This window comes from Canis lupus, chromosome 5 (genome assembly GCF_003254725.2).
Source record: "Canis lupus dingo isolate Sandy chromosome 5, ASM325472v2, whole genome shotgun sequence".
Taxonomy (NCBI): Eukaryota; Metazoa; Chordata; class Mammalia; order Carnivora; family Canidae; genus Canis; species Canis lupus.
The window spans coordinates 29,219,743-29,242,192 of NC_064247.1; the positions used below are offsets into that span (position 1 = coordinate 29,219,743).

Below are 22,450 nucleotides of genomic sequence, written 5' to 3' on the forward strand. Positions count from 1 at the left end.
TTTTAAAATAAAATAAAAATAAATAAGTTGGACTCAAATCTTGACTTTGGAGATTGTTACAGAATGTTTGCTTGGTAATTGTTTGATTATTTTTATGTTTTATGCACTTTTTCATGCATTTCAAATCTTAAAAAGATATTTTTAAGATGCATGTACAAGGGTGGTTCAGTCAGTGAAGCATCTGCCTTCAGCTCAGGTCATGATCTCAGGGTCCTGGGTTGGAGCCCTGTTTCGGGCTCCCTGCTCAGCAGTGTCTGCTTCTCTCCCCCTCTACCCTCTCCCTGCTCTTGCACTCTCTCAAATAAATAAATAAAATCTTAAAAAAAAAAAGATACATGTACAATATGTCCTGAATGATGCTCCCCCAAACTTTCAACTGCAAAGTTTTATCTGAGTAGAAATTTGATTCTGGCAAATAACATGAGTTAAATTCATACAGCAGACAGGAAAAAAAAAAATCCTTTGAAAGGCAAATACATTGTGTGCTTCCTGACAATAAGGACATAAAACTTCCTTGTTGGCATTAATGAAAAATAACACACACTTCCAAAGTTCTGTAGACACCTACAAGAAAGAAAACAGCCGAATGAGTCACCTATTTCCACATCAGGGCTGAGAAGCTATATAAATGTCTGCAGCCTCTGGCAGAACCGAGCAGACTGAGCCTCGGTCCAAGAACCGTCCGGGGCAGCAGCGATGTGGCCGGCTGTGCTATGTGCCCTGTGCCTGCTGCCCAGCTGCCTGGCCTTGCCGCTTCCCCGGGAGGCAGGTGGCATGAGTGAGCCACAGTGGAAACAGGCTCAGGTAGGTCACAGGTCCACTCCCCGGGAGCTCCCCATCTCACCATCAGCATGATGAGGTGTGGTTTTTGATTTGGGTTGTTTTTCTGATTACATATATGTTTTAATCAAGTAGCTATTAAAAGCAGGCTGACTGGGAGGCTCAGTCAGTTGAGCATCTAACTCGATTTTGGCTCAGGTCGTGATCTCAGGGTCATGAGATCAAGCCCCATGTCGGGGTCCAGGCTCGGTGCAGGGTCTGCTTGAGATTTTCTCTCTTTCTCTGTCTGCCCTCCCCTCTGCACTCTCTCTCAATATCTTTTTCTCAGTCTCTCTCTCTCTCTCTCTCTCTCTCTCTCTCTCTGTCTCTCTCAAAACAACACACAAAACCAGAGTGGCTTTATTGCTACCCAAACTGGGTTCACACCGCAGTTCCTGCTCCCCTCACCAAGTAAACAGACATGAGGATGTTATTACACTTCTCTGCACTTCGACATTCTTTCTGACTTGGAAATTGCCAATGATAGTGGCATCACCAGGTGGGGTGCCATGAGGCACTTAACCCAGAACCTGGAACACTGTGTCTACTCAATGAATTGAAGTTGGTAATGTTTTACTTATTGTGACTTGAGATTCTTTTCATAAAGAGCTGAGTGTTGCCTCTTAAGGTGAGGAATCAGGTCATGGAGAAGCTTGAAATCAAAAAACAGAGGTTACAGCTGGCTGCTCAGCAGCGGGGAGGATGATGGGCAGATGCAAACTCCTGACTTTGCCCAGTAGGGACAGCCATACTATGTGCTCACAGGATTCCTCTCATGAACAAAGAAGTGACAACAATGCCAACAATTATGCGTGCAACAATCATAGATTACAAAGTGCTCCATATACTTTGTGTCATTGAATCTTTAGCTCCAATTCCGGAAAAAGAAGGAGCCAAAGTGATATTGATTCACATACTTGGTAATGAGAGTGATAGGAGTCAAGGACAAGTTTTTCTGGTTCAAAAGCCATGGTCATTCCAATATACTACTTAATAAGCAAATTGATAAGTATAAATAATAATATTTGGTAAAATAATGGGTTGTTTACTCCTAACTACTATTCAAAAATTTAAGCTTTAAACATAAGAAAAGTCTACTTTTATTTCACAGTAACTTTGACTTTGAAAAAGTCCCAGTAATATGTTAGATTGAACAGTATTAAATTACTGATATTTAACTGTTTTTTTTTTTCCTGTAAAACAACAATTCCATAAAGTTTGATCTAATGGGTTCTCCATAAGGGATACTTTTGCAGGAGCATTGAGTCCCTTGACTTCATGCACAGGTCGCCAATAAACTAGAGAGACACTAGCTGGGTTTAACAGAAGGCAGGAAAATTTCTGTCAAGAATGCAAAAAGATTTCTTCCAAAAGAGTGTGTTTGTGAAGCCTGTGGCTCGAGAAGAGATAAAATTACTTACTTATTTTAAAACAACAGATTCATTCTTAATTGTCCTGGATGTTTGTTGAGTGAAGTAAAACACAATCACTGGAATCTTGAAAAGAGAGCTCAGTATGATGAAGTTTACTTCCCTGACACGCACGCCCCTGAGGGACTCAGACCACACGTGCGTGCCGGTGTTTGAATCACTCCAACACCGTCATGCATCCTACAGCCCTCCGCATTTTTCTAATGAAATGGACTTTGGAGGTGGAACACGAGTTCAAATGCAGCTCCTCATGGGGTGAGCTCGTGCAAGTGATTTCCTTGTTTGAGTCACTAGTCTTCATGTGTAAGTAGGAATGACAACGCAACACCTACATCCCAGGTGGCTTGAGGTCTGGATGAGATTTGCACAGAAAGCTCCTGGTCCTGTCACTCAGAGGTCCTTGATACAAGTTCTCGTGAAGGTGCTGCCCCTCTGTCATTGACTTTTAATGTGTCCTATTGAGGCCACTGGGCTGCCACCCTCATGTCCACACACTGGAGTCTTTGAAGAAGGTCCTGAGGCCCCAGCTGCATGTGGAGGACGCCTGAGAGAACAGCTGTGTCCTGTAGCCCACAGGACAGGCCGTGAGGAACTCAGGGCCAGCTCTGCTGCTAGATTAACATGTGGCCCGGGCACATCACTCAGCTGTCTGAGCTTTGCTGTCTTCACCAGGAGAATGTGCACAATAAATGAAATAATTTCATAATATCCTGTCCTAAGACTAAAATCTTAAGACCTTTTAACCTCAGAGGACCAGTCCTCTGGAGAACCTCTGATATGGCTGGGGGACCTGGGACCTCCCACAGGGTCTCTGCTGTACCCCCCAAGGACATGCTGCGTGCTCTTCCTGATTTGCTCTTACAAGCAAGTCTGTGTTTTATAAAGCATACAGTGGATTTCTCCTCAAAACATTTAATGGGATAGGGGGCCTGGGTGGCTCCATCAGTGAAGTGTCTGCCATCGGCTAAGGCCATCCCAGAGTCCTAGGAATAGTCCCAAGTTAGGCTCCGGTCTGCTTCTCCCCCTCCGTCTGTTCCTTCCCCCTCCCCTATTCATTCTCTCTCTCTCTCTCATAAATAAATAAATAAATAAATAAATAAATAAATAAATAAATAAAACCTTTAAAATAAAAAAAAATCATCTTCTTAAAAAAAATGTAATGGGATAAAAGGGAAATGGAGGGACTCTTTGGCTCCTGAAATAGAAGGACACTGTATCATTATCAATATTAGATTTTCTCCTCATTAATGCACACTTGTTTTACCTGGTGCCTGCATAACTACTTTACCTTCAAACCACTACTTGAGTCCACAGAAATCCGAGGCAAAGATGCATAGCCCTCTGAGACCTATAAAGGAGACAATAAATAAGATGGTAGAACAATCACTCTTTCCAACAGGACTATCTCAAGAGGTTTTATCCATCTGACTCAAAAACAAGGGATGCTGACAGCTTCAAAACCAAACTCAAGGAGATGCAAAAGTTCTTTCGCCTGCCGGTAACAGGAATCCTGAACTCCCGCACGATAGAAATAATGCAGAAGCCCAGATGTGGTGTGCCTGATGTCGCCCATTTCTCACTATTCCCAAACAGGCCAAAGTGGACTTCCGAAGTCATCACTTACAGGTTAGTTTTACTTTGGCTCGTTTTGGGGAAAGCAGCAAAGCCCTCTCTTCCTAAGTTCAAATGTTGTGTTCTTCTTGGCTTCCAGGATCGCATCGTACACCCCAGACTTACCACGCTTCAGAGTGAATCAATTAGTGGCAAAGGCTTTGGCAATGTGGAGCAAAGAGATCCCACTATCCTTCAGGAGAGTTCCAAGGGGAACTGCAGATATAATGATTGGCTTTGCAAGAGGAGGTAAGGCAGGCTGCTGTAGGCTGGTCCTGTGTGTGGTCACTGCCTTCCTCTTTTCAGGACTTAAAATCTTTATAATAGTCTTTACATATGATATATATGTGACATGTATAATATGTAATGACATATCTCTGTCATTATAGTTTTACTAGTTTAATTTAAAGCCACTTTTTATAGCAGGAGATGCCAAATTACAGCCCATGAGCCAAATGTGGCCCACCATCTATTTTTGTAAATAAATTTCTGTCTTTTTTGTGTGTGAGGGCAGTTTCAGCATTTTATGGAGAAATTTTTATCAGAACACAGTGATGGTCCTTCACTTACCTACTATCAATGATGCTTTGGGGCGACCATGGGAGAATTTAGTGATCATGACATCTCAGATACCATGAAGCTCATAAATCCTAAATTACTTATGATCTGGTCCTTTACACAAAAAGTTTGCCAGCCCTTTTTTGCAGTGTGAATCCTGATGGATGTACATACATGTCTGTAGTTATGGAACAAGTTAAAATATAGCTAACTAACATCAACATTAAACCAAGACACGGGGAGACAACCTCCAGAGGCCCTAAGTGCCTCCCCAAGGGCCTGTTGCCAACACCCTCAACGGAATAAGAAAGTAGAAACTCAGAGAACTCAGATTACAGGACTCAAGGACATAGAACCCATACACACGAACTGCTATTAATTGCTAGCATTTTATGGTGCAAATTTAAAGAAAAATGTCGTTCTTCTCAGTCTGTTCTAATGTTGAACTGCTCGGGTGCTGTGAATTTAGCTGAAATTTGAGCTTTGGCCACAATACTGACAACAGCAAAGAAAATGTCGCAGAAGGCATGGATCATGGCCACTATGTCTTCCAATCAAGGATCTTGAATCCATTGGATTCACATGGTTACAGCCTGATAGCAATTCAAAAACAAGCATCATAAATACAAGCACTAACAAAATTCATTTTGACACTTTGTGTGTGGTTCTCCGAGACTTTGTCTGTTCTACGCACAAAGAATAAGCTAGGTTTTTAAGAAAGATTGTACTAAATGGTGCACAAGTAACGTGATGAGTGCCGTGCACCACTCCTCCATCCTGCCACCATTCGGCCAAGTGCAGTGATTGGATTTAACCCTGGAAGTTAACTGTGATGTATTTAAAGTCTCATATTCTGGAAGCCTTCAGTCTCTGGTGGTTGTCAGGACTGAGTCTGGACTAGTGCCCGTGACCAGTAAACACCCCAACCCCCTGGGGGCGCAGCTGGTAACCAAGCGCTCACAGCCACACTCTGCTGATCTTTGCAGTCTCTGTAATTCCGTAAACTCCCAGGTAAAATGGCTGGAGATCATTTCACTCACCCTATTTTCTTTCAGCTCACGGGGACTACTATCCATTTGATGGACCAGGAAACATCCTGGCTCACGCCTTTGCACCTGGGCCAGACCTAGGAGGAGACGCTCACTTTGATGAGGACGAGCGCTGGACAGATGGTAGCAGGATAGGTACGACACACTAGGGCTCTTCTGCTGCATGTTGTTCCTAAAAATCTGAACTTCCTATGCTAGCTTGAGTTTGATGATGGCTTTAGTTCATGCTAATTACCAACCCGTCGCTAACTGCCAAAGACTACGTGATTCAAAGGCATGACTTCAGGATGGAAGGAGGCTGAGGGCCCAGGCACACTGGGCTCAATTCACCATAGCTCTACCAGCTACTCACCACATGTCTCTGGTCTGGTTATCTGACTTCTCTGAGCCAGTTTCCATCTATAAATAATTCCCACCCCATAGGATTATGGTTTGAAGTAAATGAGATCATGTTTACACAGTGCTTTACACGGTGTTGGGATATCTTAGTATTCGATAAATTACAGTTCTATTTCCCAAAAATAAGTTTTTTTATTTAAGGAGAAGGAGGAGCTATGACATGATATTTAAGAATTGTGTACAATTCTGAGATTATAGCCTGTTGTTCAGAAGGCAGCCAGTCCATTGTATTCATCACCTTACAAAGTAGGAGATTACAGACACTCCAGGAAACTAACAGGAAAGCTCTGGTATAAATCATACTAAGTGGAGAAGATTCTAACAAGATATTAATTAAATAAAATAGCATGCCTGCTCACTGTCCCTGAGAAGGAGATCTGTGCTTATGTTTGGTGATGGGAATTCTTCTCCACAGCAAAGCCAGACTGTCAACATCCAACCTTTGTGAGGTGGTGACACTGGCTGGCTTCCACATCCTGCGTGTCTGGCTCATTCCCCTTTCTTCCCCCTCGGGGTCAGCTCACTGAGTGTCCCTCCATCTTCATGCCACCCACTATCCGCGCTCTGGCCACCTGGCAAACTCCCAGGCTCACCCCTTCCGCCTTATCAAATAAATCAGAAACCAAACCCAGTGGCACCAGGGGACATTTCACCCCAGCTTCCTCAAACTGTCTCTCCTGGTACTCAAACTCACCATCAGTAAACAGCCATTATTTCCCAGAAAGTGGAAACTCCCAGTAGAATGACAAACCTACACAGTGGGAGGATTATCTCTGTTATCAGATGAGGAACTGAGACTTGGGGCGGTCAGTTCACGTGTCCAGAATCTGCACTGGTAGTAGCAGAGCCGGAGGTCAAGCCGGGATCCTCGTGCCTCTGAAGCCTTCGTGTTCCCCTCCAGAAGCCTGCTACTTGATTACATTAGAAGCACATAGGCAGAAACACAGCAGAAGGGGCGATGAGATTAAAGCGCTCTGTGATTCTCGTCAACCCTCCAGTTGGGAGGGCCTAGAAACAAGGAAGTGAGCTGCAAAGGCTCTGAAGATGTGTGCATTCTTACAGTTCTCCTATTTTTTTTACTACGTGTTATGTGTGACGTTATTTACAGTGTTGCTCTTATAGTCACCGTGTGTCACTCTTGGGTTGTAGGAATTAACTTCCTGATTGCTGCAACCCACGAGCTCGGCCATTCTCTGGGCCTGGGTCATTCGTCAGATCCCGATGCCGTGATGTATCCGACCTACAGCATTAGAGATTCTAAGAGTTTCAAACTTTCACAGGATGATATAGAAGGAATCCAGAAATTATACGGTAATGTTTAAGATTTCACATGGTCTCCTGCAGGAAAGGCTGGGAGATGGGTATCCACTTGGATAAACAAACTGGAATATACATCTAAAGGCCCATTGAGGGGAGAAATTTGAGACCTTAGATACTTGAAATGTTGCCAGGCTATTTTATCCTGTGATACTGATTTTAAGTTTTCGGTAGCATAGTATCATTCCATGAAATCAGGAAAATGACACTAGGCAGGTTGTTTGTTTGTTTTTCCCCAGGCTGCCACCCACTGTTTTTTCTTGCTCTGCTCAGATACTTTAGGAGATTGTCCCTAGGGGATGGACTGAGAAACTACCACCTTCCTCCCTAGCTGCCAGTCAGAATGACCAAAAGGCAGTGGAAGTGCTTCCAAATCACCGGGCAATGTCCTCAGGAGATAATCATTCCTAGAATAAAATGGATTTAAGCAATTGATCAAACCTAGAATTTACTATCAATGGCGTTTCCTAAACTGTGTTCCCCGAACACTAAGTAGTCCTACAGGACAATCCCCAACAGAGGAAGCTAGAGAAGAACAAGTTCAAGAAGCAGGAGCTCCCCTACTTCAGGTGCACATGATCTTGAGGTCCCCGCTGCGCGTGCTGACTCAGCACCCCCAGGTTACAATCTCCTATACTAAACAGCGACTGAGCACTTGCCGATCAGCCCTGCAGGGAGCATATTTTGGAAGATACCATGTAACTGGGCCTGAAAGTTGTGACTCAAATTGCTGCGATTGCCAAAAAGTTCACGTGACACAACACTTGTCGATAAAGTGATCGCCAGCAGAGTAGAAACAGTGCCTCCCCTGCCATAAATCTGTGGCCCATCGAATACTCCTGGCATCTGTAACTGTCCTAGAACCTCAAGAAAATTAGGAAGGGCTTGATCAGATTTCACATGAAGCAGACAGACCAGGGCATTATATTATTAACTATCAGACAATGAGGTGCCCTAGGCCACGGTGGAAAGAGGTAGCTTCTGGACAAATGAAACCAAGACTTAATGAAATAGGTTTTAAATGTAACCAGTTCATTAATCCAAGAAGCCCTATGAACAGAGAATGTAAGTTCAGAAGTATATCATTAAACTCATGGATGTTCTTTTCAGAATCATAAAAATAATAGCTATAATGCACCCCACGCGTTGTGCACCCAGCGTTCCACGTGCATTAGCTCATTGAACACGACAATCCAGCGAGTTGCCCTTACCCTCATCTCGCACATGGGAGACCGCACCTGAAGAGGGGCTGAGTGGTACCTCACCCGAGACGGTGCAGCTGCTGGACGGCAGGCATGGGGTGCACAGCCACCCGGCCCCCTGCCCACGTGCACCAACACCTCCCTCTCCGCCTCTGGAGGAGGGTCCTCAGAACCTTCATTCCAGGCACGAGAAGGGGGCTGGGGGCAGGACAGCTTGTGATACGTCTTCTGCTTTTAGCATCTCTCAATGGTTTTCATGTGTTGTATATACCATATCAAATGATCTCATTTTCTCTCAACAGGAGGGAACAGAATTTAAGGAGAAATCTGGAGCTGCAGGGAGAACACACTTCCATTCACTGGATTCGGTGTCATTGTCCTCGAGCAGAGGTAATGCACACGGTCCCTGAGCTCCACTGAGTACTTGGTTCATTCTCCCCCATGCCGTGGTCATCACATGTCTTGCTGTCCCAAAGAGAAGCTCTTCAATGGTGCAAGTGCCTCATTCGCCAATGACTTTGCATTTGGTGAATTTTAACAAATGCACAGATAAATAAAGTTTTTATTCCATAGCAAAAGGATTTCTATCAGGAAGCATTGTTTCTGGGTCAGAAAAGACAGGCTATGCAACAAAATCAAGACCAAAGCTAACAAACGAACAAAAATCCCACCTCACCCCGGGTCCTCCATGGCACACTGACCTACCTGTCACCGTGTGGGCAGGGAGACCCCAGCTCTTCCTTGTTCCTTATGAAGCCCGTGGAGGCACCTAGTTCCCCTTCTTCTGCTGGCCCAGGCTTTCACTCTGAGTATTCTGGAAGTCCAGTTCTTCCCACAAATACAGGTGAATTCCCAATGTTTTACATTCCTGTCATCACTTCTGGTTGAGTCCCTACCCCTGACCTGACTTCACTGTATCTCCCCTGACACTGTCGCACCTGTGTTCCCTTTCCTGGGCCCGGGGCCAGCCCCGAAAGACTTTGGTGACACACTGAAGACGTGCCTCCGTAGTGGGATTTCATGTAGTACGAGGTTGATGGAATTGGACAGTATCCCCATCCCTCAAAACCTCCTCTTGCCCCAGCATCAGGGGTTTCTCAGCAGCTGCCTACCTCCCCAGGCTCTGGCCCCCTACCCCCGGGGTCTACACTCCATCCCTCTGACTTCTCCCAGAAACTCATTTCCTGACGTCCACACAGCTCTCCCTGCAGCACAGAGGATGTGTTTCTGTGGGAGAAGCACTCTCTGTGGAAGAAAGAATCAGCAAACTTGAAAGTAGAGCATTGGAAATTATCAAAACTGAGGGAGAAAAAGAAAAAGAACTTAATGCCCCTGTGGGACACCATCAGGCAGACCGTAGGGGGAGTGCTGATAAGGAGAGAGACTATGCCTGAGAAGGAATGGAGGCCTGTGGAAGACATCATCCCTTCCACTCGATTTTGCTGTGAACTTTAACCTTATAGATTAAACATTAAATTACAATCTGGAATTTTTCAAATCAACGAAATTGACAAGCCTTTACCTAGACGCACTAAGGAAAAAAGAGAGAGGGCTCAAATCACTTAAAGTTTAGCTCTGAAAGTGGGAACATTACTAGTGACTCTACAAAAATAAAGTTTAAAAGTAAGAGCCCTGTAAACAATTATATGCCAGCAAATTGGATAACGTAGACTAAATGGAAAAGTTCCTAGAAACACAAAACCTGCCAATATTAAATCATGAAGAAATAGAAAATCTAAATAGACTCATAACTAGTAAGGAGATTAAACCAGTAATCAAGAATCTCCTGACCAAGGAAAGCCCAGGACTGAAGGCTTCACCAGTGAATTCCACCAAATACTTAAAGGAAAATTGATACCAATCCTTCCCAAACTTTTCCAAAAATTTGAACAGGAAGTAACACTCCTTTATTCATTTTATAAGGCCAACATAACCTATATATCAAAGCTAGACAAAGACACTACAAGAAAACCACAGACCAACACTCCTTATGAAATTGATACAGAAATTCTTAACAAAGTACTAGCAAACCACATTCAGCTACATAGTAAAATGATTACACACCATGAAAGTAGGATTTATTCCTGGAATGCACAGGTGTTGCAATGAGATGAAAATCGATCAATGTAATAGACCACATTAACAAAAGAAGGGGGAAACTGCATAATCATCTCAATTGATGCAGGAAAGCATTTGACAAAATTCAGACTCTTTTATGATAAAAACACTCAACCACTAGGAATTAAAGGAAACTCCCACAACATAATAAAAATATGAAAAACAAACATCATACTCAGTGAGGAAAAATTTAAATCTTTTCCTCTAAGATCAAGAACAAGACAAGGGTGCCCACTTTTGCCACTGCTACCCAACATCATACTGGAAGTCCTAAGCAAAGCAATCAGATAAGAAAAATGAATGGCATCCAAAATAAAAAGGAAGGCGTAAAATTATCCCTGGTCACAAAGATAAGATCTTACACACAGAAAACCCTAAAGATCACACACACACACACACACACACACACACATACACACACACCTGTTAGAACCAATAAATTCAGCAAAGTAGCAGGACAGAAAGTCAACAAGCAAAAATGGGTTGCATTTCTGTACACTAACAATGAACAATCTGAAAGGAGATTAAAACAATGCCATTAATAATTGTATCAAAAAAGAATAAAATACTTAGGAATTAAGGAAGGAGTAAAAGAAATTAAAGAAGGTAAATTAGTGGGAAAATCTCATGTTCATAGACTGGTGGACCCAATACTGTTAAAAGGTCAATAGTACCCAAAGTGATCTACTATAGATTTAATGCAAATGACAAAAACTTCTGCTAAAATTCGTATGGACTCTCAAGGGACCCTAAAGAGCCAAAACAATCCTGAAAAAGAACAAAGCTGGAAAATTCACACTGCTGAGTTCAAAACTTACTACAAAGCTACAGTCAAAACCATAAGGTGCTGGGGCAACTGGGTGGGTCAGTCGGTGAAGCATCTGCCTTCATCTCAGGTCATGATCTCAGGGTCCTGGGATGGAGTCCCACATTGGGCTCCCTGCTCAGAGGGGAGTCTGCTTCTTTCTCTCCCTCTACCTGCCGTTCCCCCTGCTCATTCTTTCTCTCTCTTTCTCTCTCTCTGTCTCTCAAATAAATTAATAAAATCTTTTTAAAAAAAATAGATGGTACTGGTGTAAAGAGAGACCAATGAAATAGAATAGAGTCCAGAACAAACCCCCACATATATGGTCAAAGGATTATTTCTGTAACTACACACGAGACATAACTTGATCATTATTCTCAGCATTCAACAAACATTTATTGAATCAGGAACCTGCAGAGAGAAGAAGCACGGAAAGGTTAAAAAAAAAAAAAACACATAGTGTGTACCTTCCAGAATCTAAAAGTTTGGTGAATAGAACAGATATTCCAGAAATTACTATAATATACCACATTAAGTGCTACAATAAATGACTGAGAAATGGGTAATGGGCTCCTGAGCTCCACTGTATGAATTCTAGCACAGATTATATGCAAGTCCAAAACTCCAGTTTGACCAGAAAGTATCCTGGACAAGTAGGGCCTCTCTAGCAGGCTTGGGACTCACATTGGCCTGACTGAGACTGTCTTACAACTGTCATATACCCTAATACCTCACAGAGTCCTGTCCCACATCATGGCCTGGAGGCTCCCTCCACCTGCTCCATTCTTTTCCCCTGTATCCCTCCTAGGCATGGGAAGGATACCCAGCAATAAATCTCTTGTGTGTCTAATCATGTCTTGGCATCTGCTTTTTGAAGGACGTGAGCTAACATAAGGGGTGTTTCAGTAATCTATCACTGCACTAAATAGTGGCTTACACCAACAATCCTTTTATGAAGTCCCATGATTTTGTGAGTCAGAAATTTGGGCAAGTCTCCACAGGGCAATTTGTTTGCTTCATGGGGTGGACTGGCTGGTTTGGAGGGTCCAAAATGGCTTCCCTCCCATGTATGCCATGTTGTTCAGGTGCTGGAGATCTGGGCCCAGCAGGGACTGCAGCTATATCGTGCGCACGGTCCTCCAGCTTGGAGATGGGAAGATGATGGGACTCCACATGTGGAGGCTCCAGCCTCCAGCAGCAGGTGTTCCCGCAGGCAAGGAGAAGCTATATTGCCTTTTGCAGCTAGCCTCCGAAGTCATAGAGCATCAGTCCTGCTGTAGTCACTGGTCAAAGCAACCCCAAACCCACTAGATTCAAGATGAGGGCGTGTACAGGCCACCTTGATGCAGGAGGTGCTGAAACATTTGAGGTCATGTTTTAAAACTGCCACAGGGGGTCACCCTTTCTCTTATGAAACCATCTATCATTTGAACTGGAGGAGTTCTATTCATTCCAACTGAAAGTTCACTTGCTTCAATAAAATGCTGCGTGGATCAGCAAAAATAAGTCCTAGTTTCTACCCTCTTTGCCACCACAGCCCAGATATCAATGCCCCAACCAACAAAGAGGGAATTCAGTGCTTCAGTATACAGGAGACAGATGAAGTGGAGAACATGCCTCTGGTGACCACAACTGTTTCTTTATATTTTCTGCAAGGATGGAAGCTGTCACGCAACACGATGCCTGCCCACATATTCAGTGATCTTTCCACGTGTGTGACAGAGCCACTCCGATGCTAGTGGCCATGGAGAGCACAGGGACTCGCACTTTGACCTGACCTCCAGCTAAGGGACAGCTGTGACCTACCAGGCAACTTCACCTGGTGATGAGAAACATGGTGTCATGGTTACCAAAAGATGATGGGTCAAAGTTTAAGAAACAGCACCACTTTGAGAACTACCTCAGCATTATTCAAATACGTTTGAAAGGCTGCTGCTTCTTCTTGCCTCTCAAATTAGCAAATTTTCCTAGCCCCGAAAGAGCAAGCAACTATATAGAAAAGTTGGGAACCTTACATAATAGGTTAAAGTTCTGTTCAAACTTAACACCTACTCCACATCCTCAGTTTACCTGTAACTAGATCACACACAGGAAGTATCTACCTCAGCGTTCACAGACCACAACCTCATAATCTATGGCACCATTCTGAATCCGTGCTCTAACACTTCCTTAAGCTTCTCCTCCCCTGGTGCTACTAGCAGGAACAGTGGAGTTCTCGGCAGAAAAGGCAGAGTCTGTGTCTGAACTGTTTGGAGTTAGAAGCTTAATGATTAGCATGATCACTGGTACAGAGAAGTCACTTAATATACATTTGCTGAATGGTCAAATGAATGAATGAATGAATAAATATTAATTTGAGTTAACTTGCTCAATTAAAATTTTCATTTTAGACATCTTTCAGATGATGATATAAGTCAAGAATGATAGGCAAAATACAGGCTACTTTAAATTTGAAATAGCTAAATGGTTTCTATTCAGCTTGATGAGAATGAATACTTAGAAGGATATTCATTAAAATTTACTTAGGATAAATTTCCTCTGAACTTCATTTCTTTTGTGTCCAGACCAGAAAATAATGCCTTTTTAGTGAAACTCTAATATTCTGATTATCTTAATAACCATCACATCACCAAAGACTAAAGGGTATCATTTTAATTACTTTCAGACAGGGAAGTTATCTGTTTTGTTCAGTACCTAGAAGAGCATTGATAGAGAGTAGACACCCATTTAACATTTGTTGATGTTAATGAATGAATTAATTGACATACAAATGGTCTGGAAAAACATCAAATGGAAATTGACTTTTTCCTGAATGAGAGCCCTTATGCTGGGCTCCCTGGGATACTGGAGTTCCGTCTTTTGAAGCAGACATGCTGCCAGGACACAGGATTCAAAATGAGGAAAACAAACTCCATTTCTCCATGGGAGAGCATGACAAAGAACATGAAACTACCTTCAATCCACCCTACCTGCTGACATTCTAGGAATTACAGGTACCCTGAGAGGTAGGTAGTATCTCATCCACTTCATAAAAGAGGAAATTCTCGCAGCTGCCATGTGATAACTCTTGGGTTTGAAGCCATGTTTGTGCATCTCCAGTCTTTTTTACTGACTCTCTAATAAGATACCATTAAGGATGTGTACAAAATAAAACCAAACAAAATTACTTGATACCTACTTTATGTCTTGCTCACGTGTCTCATTCATGTACCTGAAAGCCATGTTATTTATAGAATTATCAATCAGGGCCTTGTGTTACTTTTTGGCTCCAAATACTATCCCTTTGGGATTTCCTGTCATTGTGTCCACAAAAGAGACATGCATTCCCTAAGCAGTCTGACATGACCCAGACAATGGTTCCTCCACCAGTGCGTGGCCAGTGCTCATTCTTTGAATGAGACTATGCTCACCTGAGTTGACCACACAGATTTCAACTCCAGGCTAACTTGACCTAATAACACTATCACTTTCTCTGCTGATGTGTCCTCTGAAAAAACAAAATAATGTTCAATAATGGCCTACCCTAGCAATCATAATTCCTCCCTACCCCCAAAGGGTAGGTCCTGAAGATATTCCATATTTTCTTCCAGGAATTTTATTCTTCCATATTTAGCTTCTTACTTACTTTTAATATTTTGAGCTTCTTTTTCTATTTTGCCAGAGGTACAGATCTAATTTACTTTTTTTCCATATAGTGAACCAATTTTTCCTACAAAATGTTTAATTAACGCAAACTCTTATGGGCTTCTTTCTGAGTTCTATCCTGTTCCTTGGGCTGTTTGTATGATTCTATGTTCATACCATGTTGTTTTTCCCACTGTGGCTGGGTAATATGTCTGACTAGTTAGTAGAGTGAGTCTGTGTCCTTGTTGCTTTTCTTTTTTATGATTGTCTTAGTCAGGGATCAGGGAATTCCAGCCCATGGGCCAAAATCTGCCCACTGACTATTTTTGTAAATAAAGTTTTATTGGAACACAACAAAGTGTGCTTACATATTTTCTGTCAGTGGCTGCTTTTGAACATTACAGTAGAGTTGAGCAGCTGTATCCAGCCACCAAAGCTTAAAATGTTTAGTATTTTTATAGAAAAATTTTGCTGACTCCTGGTTTTAGTTACTCATAGTAGACTTGAATTCTTCCACATAAATTTCAGAAATATTTTGGCAAGATTCTCAGTTCCAAGTTCTTGATTACAAGCAACAGAAACTGTTTCTATCTGATTTAATGCAGAAACGAATTTGCTGCAGAAGGCATCAGAGTTCACTGGAGCTCTCAGGAAAAAGCCTAGAGAAACAGGCTCAAAAAATGGGCATGCACCAAAGAAGAACAGGCGGCAGCATGACAGGGCTACTGCAGGGAGCACCTATTTGGGATGCCAGTGTGGCTGCTGCCATGGTGAAATCTTCTGAACTCTCCCTGCATCCCTGTACCACTCAAGACTCAGAGCCCTGAGGAGGAGAGTTTTTTGTTCAAGCTAGGATCACATACTCATGTGCTAGCTTCCAAAGAGCAAGGAGTGAGATACCTGGGTGGTTCAGTGGTTGAGCATCTGCCTTCAGCTCAGGGTATGATCCTGGAATCCCAAGATCAAGTCCCGCATCAGGCTCCCCATGAGGGGCCTGCTTCTCCCTCTGCCTATGTCTCTGTCTCTTCTGTGTCTCTCATGAATAAATAAATACAATCTTTAAAAAAAAAAAAAAGAGTAAAGAGTGTCTGGCCCTTCTTCCACCTCCACAGAGAGAGGTGGGAGATGGGTTCCTGCCTTCTACCAGGACTCACTCAGTGAAAGGTTCATTCAAAATATGAGCAGGGCAGGATCTCTCCAAAGGTGGCTGTGACTTTGCTTGAAATTGCATTAAATTGAGGCAAAATTGTTATCCTTATATTCTCCATCCTCATTCATGAAGATGATTTATCTCACTTTTAACTCCGCTCTCTTCATGCCCTTTGCTAGAGTTTTAAATGTTCTTAATGGTCTTGTGAATTTTTGTCTCATAAGTCCTCGATATTTTACAGTTTTGTTATTGTTGTGTTGGATGTTTTGGTATTTTATTGTCTATTATCTTCTTGATTTTATTATTGCTGGTATTCAGAGATACCTCTGATTTTTGTATATTGATCTTATGGTATTTAAACTTTCTTATTACTTCTAAAAGTCTGTTGGTTTTCTTTAGTCTTCCATGTAAATGATCACAATACTTGCAAGTGACAATTTCATCTCTTTCCATCCAATCTGTACATTTCTTACTATTATTCCCTGTCTTATTACTTTGTCCTGAAACTTCAGTGATATTATGCAGAACATTCTGTTACCACCATGTATTCTTGTGTTTTCCTGGTCTTATGCATAGCCAATGCTTTTCAAGTTTTTCCAGGTAAAAAGACAAATACCTTTCTATCCCATTAGGGGAGTTTCTTTTTATTTCTAGTTTTCTACTAACTAAAATTGTAAATAAGGTGCTTTTTCTGCATCTGTTGAAATGTTCCTAAGTATTTCCTTCTTTAGCTTATTAGTATGTGAATTTACATTAATAGATTTCTTTTCTAATGTAGAATTTTCTCCTTGTATTACTAAAAATAAACCATAATTTCACTATATATTTTTCATCATTACTGAATTCAGTAAGCTAATATACATTAGGGTCCTTGCATCTGTATTCACAAATGAGACTGGACTGTAATCTACTTTTATTGTACTGTTTTTATCAAGTTTTGATATTAGGCTTAAATTGACTTTTTAAAAGGAGGTGGCAATCCTATCTTTCTTTAAAAAAAGAAATGATAAAACTAAGGTTACGGATCAATAATATGGAGAATTTTTAAAAGCAAAAATGATTTCTAAAATCACAATTTGCTCTTCAAAAAGGTTAATAAAAACAAAAAAATAACCAGGTGCCCATACTCCCCAATCTGCTCTGGAGGCCTCCATGTTACACCCTCTCCTAGCACAGTTATTCACTGCAGCCCTTTTTAGCCAGAAAATGTCACTGCTGGGCAGCAAAATATTCCCAGGGGTGAACCAGCCATGTGGACATGGGTTTGATGCTGCCTATTAGCTGGATCGTGTGGCGAAGTCACTGGCCTCTCTGAGTTTCAGGTTTCCCATCAGCAGAATAGAAATTGAAGAGTTGGAATAAAGCAAGTAAACTCTTAACTTCTAAACAAAAGTTAGTTGATTCCAGCACCAGGGATCACCAACCCAGAATCCACAGTACGGAGCAAGGATCCCAGCACCCAGATTCAAACCAACAGAATTCCAGAGCTGTCTGGACCAGAGGCAGGGAAGTACAGATGAGGCCACGCCGTAGTGAATGACTGTCTCTGCCCCAGTTCCTGGCACAGAGCACCTGAAACCCTTGTAATGTTCTAAGTGGCTAGAGCACGAGGAGCATCTTTTGTTCTAATATTTGGTCTTTGACCCCAGTGCATGATTCAGGGCTCCTAAAACTCTTGTATTTCCTAGTGATGAGTGCATCTTTTACTCTTATGAGGTGATGCTGGGTGGGTGGGATCCACACAGAGACCAAGCCATGATTGGAAGCCCCCCATCATTGTCTTAAGAAGGGAGAAGGGATGAAAACGGAGTTAATGACCAATCACACCTACATGATGAAGCTTCTATTAAAAATATATATACAAAATAAGAACCTCTGGGAGCTTCCAGGTTGGTGCACAGATCCACATATTGGGACGGTGACACACCCCAAGTCCAGAAGCACCATGCTTGGGACCCTTGCAGACCTTGCCCCACACACCTGTCACCTGGCTGCTTATCTGTACCCTTTCTCATGTCCTTTAATAAACTGGTAAATGTGGTTCCCCAAGTTCTGTAAGCTGCTCTAGCAGGTGATTGACTCCAAGTAGGGCGATCATAGGAACACGAGATTGTGGCCAAGTTGGTGCCAAGTTGCAGCTAACTGGGAATCTGCGGCTGGCAACTAAAAGGCCAGTCTCTCAGGACCGAGCCCCTAATATGTGGGGTCTGAGGCAGCCTCAGAATTGAGTTAAATTGCAGGACAGGCTGCTGGTGTGACCGAGAGCCAGAGTCAGAAGTGCTGTGTGTGGTCGTGGCAGAGAGACCCAGGAGGAAGCATGGCTGTTTTTCCCACGCCATCGCCAGTGCCCACCACCCCACCACCTCCCGCCCTCCCCACCACAGCCCTGAATACAGGCTCCTGCAACGCTCCATCCTGAGGACCAGGGAAGCCCAAGTGCAGAGACCCCACTCTCAGCTGCCCCCTGCCCTGCCCAGCCCTGCCGGGCCTGGGGTCTTCCTCGCACGCACCATCTCCTCACCACCCATACAGGATGTGATGTTCACACCACTTCAAAGCATCATCTCACCATGTTTGTTTTTCTCTCTTATCTTTGATGTACTAGAATGTGAAATGGAAAATATTCTTTCTCATCTTTGGTAAAGTCAACCTTCCCTTCCCTAGAGCAAAGAGAACATGTTTTAGACCAGGGCAAGGTTTTTTTTTTTTTTCTGTTTTGTTTTTTTTTAAGATTTCATTTCACTCAGCATAATACTCTCCAGTTCTATCCACGTTGAAGCAAATGGTGTGTATTTGTCGTTTCTAATGGCTGAGGAATATTCCATTGTATACATAGACCACATCTTCTTTATCCATTCATCTTTTGATGGATACTGAGGCTCCCTCCACAGTTTGGCTATTGTGGACATTGCTGCTACAGAGACTGGGGTGCAGGTGTCCTGCTGTTTCACTGCATCTGTATTTTGGGGGTAAATCCCCAGTAGTGCGATTGCTGGGTCATAGGGTAGCTCTATTTTTAACTCTTTGAGGAACCTCCACACAGTTTTCCAGAGTGGCTGCACCAGTTCACATTCCCACCAACAGTGCAAGAGGGTTCCCCTTTCTCCACATCCTCTCCAACATTTCTTGTTTCCTGTCTTGTTAATTTTCCCCATTCTCACTGGTGTGAGGTGGTATCTCATTGTGGTTTTGATTTGTGTTTCCCTTATGGCAAGTGATACAGAGCAGAAAATAAAATATTTAAAACAACGGCAACAACAAAAGAATTAACAGAATCCATGTAAGTTGTAAGACAGGCTGCCCACCTGAGCCACAAAAGTCCATGTCGTTTCTTTTCTTTCATCCCCATGTGGCCAAATATAGAAGGAAGTAAACTACACCCATTTTTTTCAGAACAATTAGAGACCAGCCAGTTCCACCCCATTTACCACTTCCTCTTTTCACCAAATGTCTTAGAAAAGAATATACAAAATCAAATAGAAAATGTCAACTTCTTCAGTAGACATTTATGTATTTCAAAAACATGAGCAATTACATTTTTCAAGGCATTCTGTCTTTTTAAAAAAAGATTTCATTTATTTATTCATAAGAGACATGGAGAGAGGCAGAGACACAGGCAGAGGGAGAAGCAGGCTCCCTGCAGGGAGCCCGATGTGGGACTTTTCCCAGGACCCCAGGATCACTCCCTGACCCGAAGGCAGAGGCTCAACCAGCCACCAGGTGTCCCTAAGGAATTCTATCCTACCACTGACAGAGTGGAACAGTTAAAAAGCATATTCTAAGAGTTACTTTGCAGGTAGTACAACATCTAATTTGCAAAAAAAGACAATTTGCAGATAATGCAGTTGAATTGCTGGTTTTCTAACCCATTTTCCTGAAATGGATCTGCTTCTTTGTTATTAGGAACTTCCTGGAAAATGGACAGTAAACACAGGTTTTTTTTTTAAGATTTTGTATTTATTTATTTGAGAAGAAGAGAGAGTATGGAGGAGCAGGAGGGGCAGAGGGAGAAGGAGAAGCAGGTTTCCCCGAGCAGGGAGCCCGACCCAGGACTCAATCCCAGGACCTGAGATCATGACCTGAGCCCAAGGCAGATGTTTCACTGACCCGGCCACCCAGGCCCCCTAAATATATACGTTTTATTTTCATGTTAATTACAAACTTGTCAACAATCTGCACAAATCATAGTGGAGAGATTCTTCCTCTGTGAACTTCCCCAGGGAGAGTGGTCCCTTGAACCAGGAAAACACACAGGGTAGCCGTGTTGGGAGGACACCAGGATTTCCATAGATACTAGAGATCTGTCTCCACGGAAGGCGCTAGACTTCTACCCTGGGAATGCACTAACTGCAATAGGACTTTCCTTCTCCGTAAACACCTCCTCTTTGATCCTCTCACTGACTCCAGTGGTTATCCAAGTGTGGCCTGGCAGCATCAGCAGCTCTTGGCGATGGGTGAGAAATGCAAATTCTTGAGGCCCACGCCAACCTACTAGAGCACAAACCCCAGGGTGGAGCCCAGATGCCATGTCTGAACCAGCCTGCCTGAGATGCTGACCTGTGATGGTAACTCCTTACGGTTCAGAGGTATTTAACCTTTCACAATCCAGGTCCCCTCACGGAGCTGAGAAAGAAAGTAGGGCTGGGAGCTGGCCTGCACTCATGACATGGCCCTGGGGTACAACATGAACAATTTCACAGAACATCTTCAGACCAGGCCACTCTGTGACCTCATCTGAACACAGACAGGAACAGGAACATGTCCAAAGCACAAAAATAACCAATATGTTTTCCATCCTAGCTAAAAATGAGTGGCCATTGTCTCCTAGCCAACTAAAGCTGTAGATCTGTTTCCCTCTGCCCCAGACCAACACTTAGTTCTGGAACTTGCAGACACCATCCAACCCCGGGGAAAACCCCAGGTCTCAGTAGGACTGAACACAGGCTGAAATCCCGCCTGAAAGGTCCTTTCTGATGAGTTCTGAAAGAAATGTTGCAGGCATGCAGCCTCCCTCACTGCACTAAGTGACGACCCCACTGTCTTAAGAACAAGTACGTTCCTGGTGCTGTTTGACTGGATGGTGCTAACATGGGGATCACTGCACACACCCCCGGCCAGCGGGAACTGTGCCCCCCATGAAGCGTTCACCCCAGGCCACCCCACAGTAAGTACAGGAAACACAATAGTTTCAGAAAGTGGTTTTATGTCTGTTGAATCTAAAAATAGGTCATCGGGCTTGTATTGTGTATACCAGCTATTTAAATTTTATTTTTCTAGCCATTCATAATTGTGCCTTAAAAATGATCAACATTAAATTTTAAAAAGAAAACGGGCACTTTGGTGGCTCAGTCGGTGAAGCATCTGCCTTGGGCTCAGGTTGTGATCCTGGGTCCTGGGATCAAGCTCATGTGGGGCTCCCTGCTCAGCAGGGAGTCAGCTTTTTCCTTTCCCTTTGTCCCTCCCCTTGTGTGCTCTCTCTCTCTCAAAGAAATCAATAAAATCTTTTTCTTAAAAGGTTTTATCTTTGAATCTTGAGCCACCCATGCATCCCAATCAATAAAACCTTTAAAAAAGAAAAACCAACGGAGTGCCTGGGTGCCTCAGGAGGTTAAGCATGCACCTGTTGATTTTGGCTCAGGCTGAAATCTTGGAGTTCTAGGATTCAGCCCTGCATGTGGCTGCATGTGGCTCCCTCCCCCTCAGTCTCCCCACCCCTGCTTCCACACATGCACTCTCCCTCATAAATAAATAAATAAATAAATAAATAAATAAATAAATAAATAAATAAAATCTTTTAAAAAATAATAAAAAAAAACACATTGGCTCTTCATCTCCAATTTTTGGAGCTCAATCCCAAAGGGTCCTCTAATACTTTCTCAACACTGCTCTCACAGTAATCATCTTTAAAGTTAAACCCTTTCTCAGTTATCTTCAGCACAGTCTCCTCTGTTTTCATGTTGTAAAGGAAGCTAACATATTTTGAGCACCTACCATATACTAGTAACTATGCAAATATAAATACACCCAATACCTAGGAAAGAAATTTTTTTTAATTTTTAAAAAATTTTATTTGAGGCGGGGGAGCGGGAGAGAGAATCTCAAGCAGACTCCTCAGAGCAGGGCTCGATCTCAGTACACCAAGATCATAACCTGAGCAGAAATCAAGAATCAGATGCTTAGGGATCCCTGGGTGGCGCAGCGGTTTGGCGCCTGCCTTTGGCCCAGGGTGCGATCCTGGAGACCCGGGATCGAATCCCACGTCGGGCTCCCGGTGCATGGAGCCTGCTTCTCTCTCTGCCTGTGTCTCTGCCTCTCTCTCTCTCTCTCTGTGACTATCATAAATAAATAAAAAATTCAAAAAAAAAAAA

General features: G+C 43.0%; 1 protein-coding gene across 1 annotated transcript; it reads left to right on the forward strand.

Annotated features, from left to right (window-relative positions):
* The first annotated feature begins 657 nt into the window (after positions 1–657).
* MMP7 (matrix metallopeptidase 7) lies at positions 658–8,963 on the forward strand. The gene is made up of 6 exons (XM_025465800.3): positions 658–804; positions 3,649–3,875; positions 3,961–4,109; positions 5,474–5,602; positions 7,016–7,177; positions 8,688–8,963. The coding sequence occupies exons 1-6, from the start codon at positions 697–699 to the stop codon at positions 8,702–8,704; spliced, it is 792 nt and encodes a 263-aa protein (XP_025321585.1). The 5' UTR covers positions 658–696; the 3' UTR covers positions 8,705–8,963.
* Positions 8,964–22,450: the final 13,487 nt, after the last annotated feature.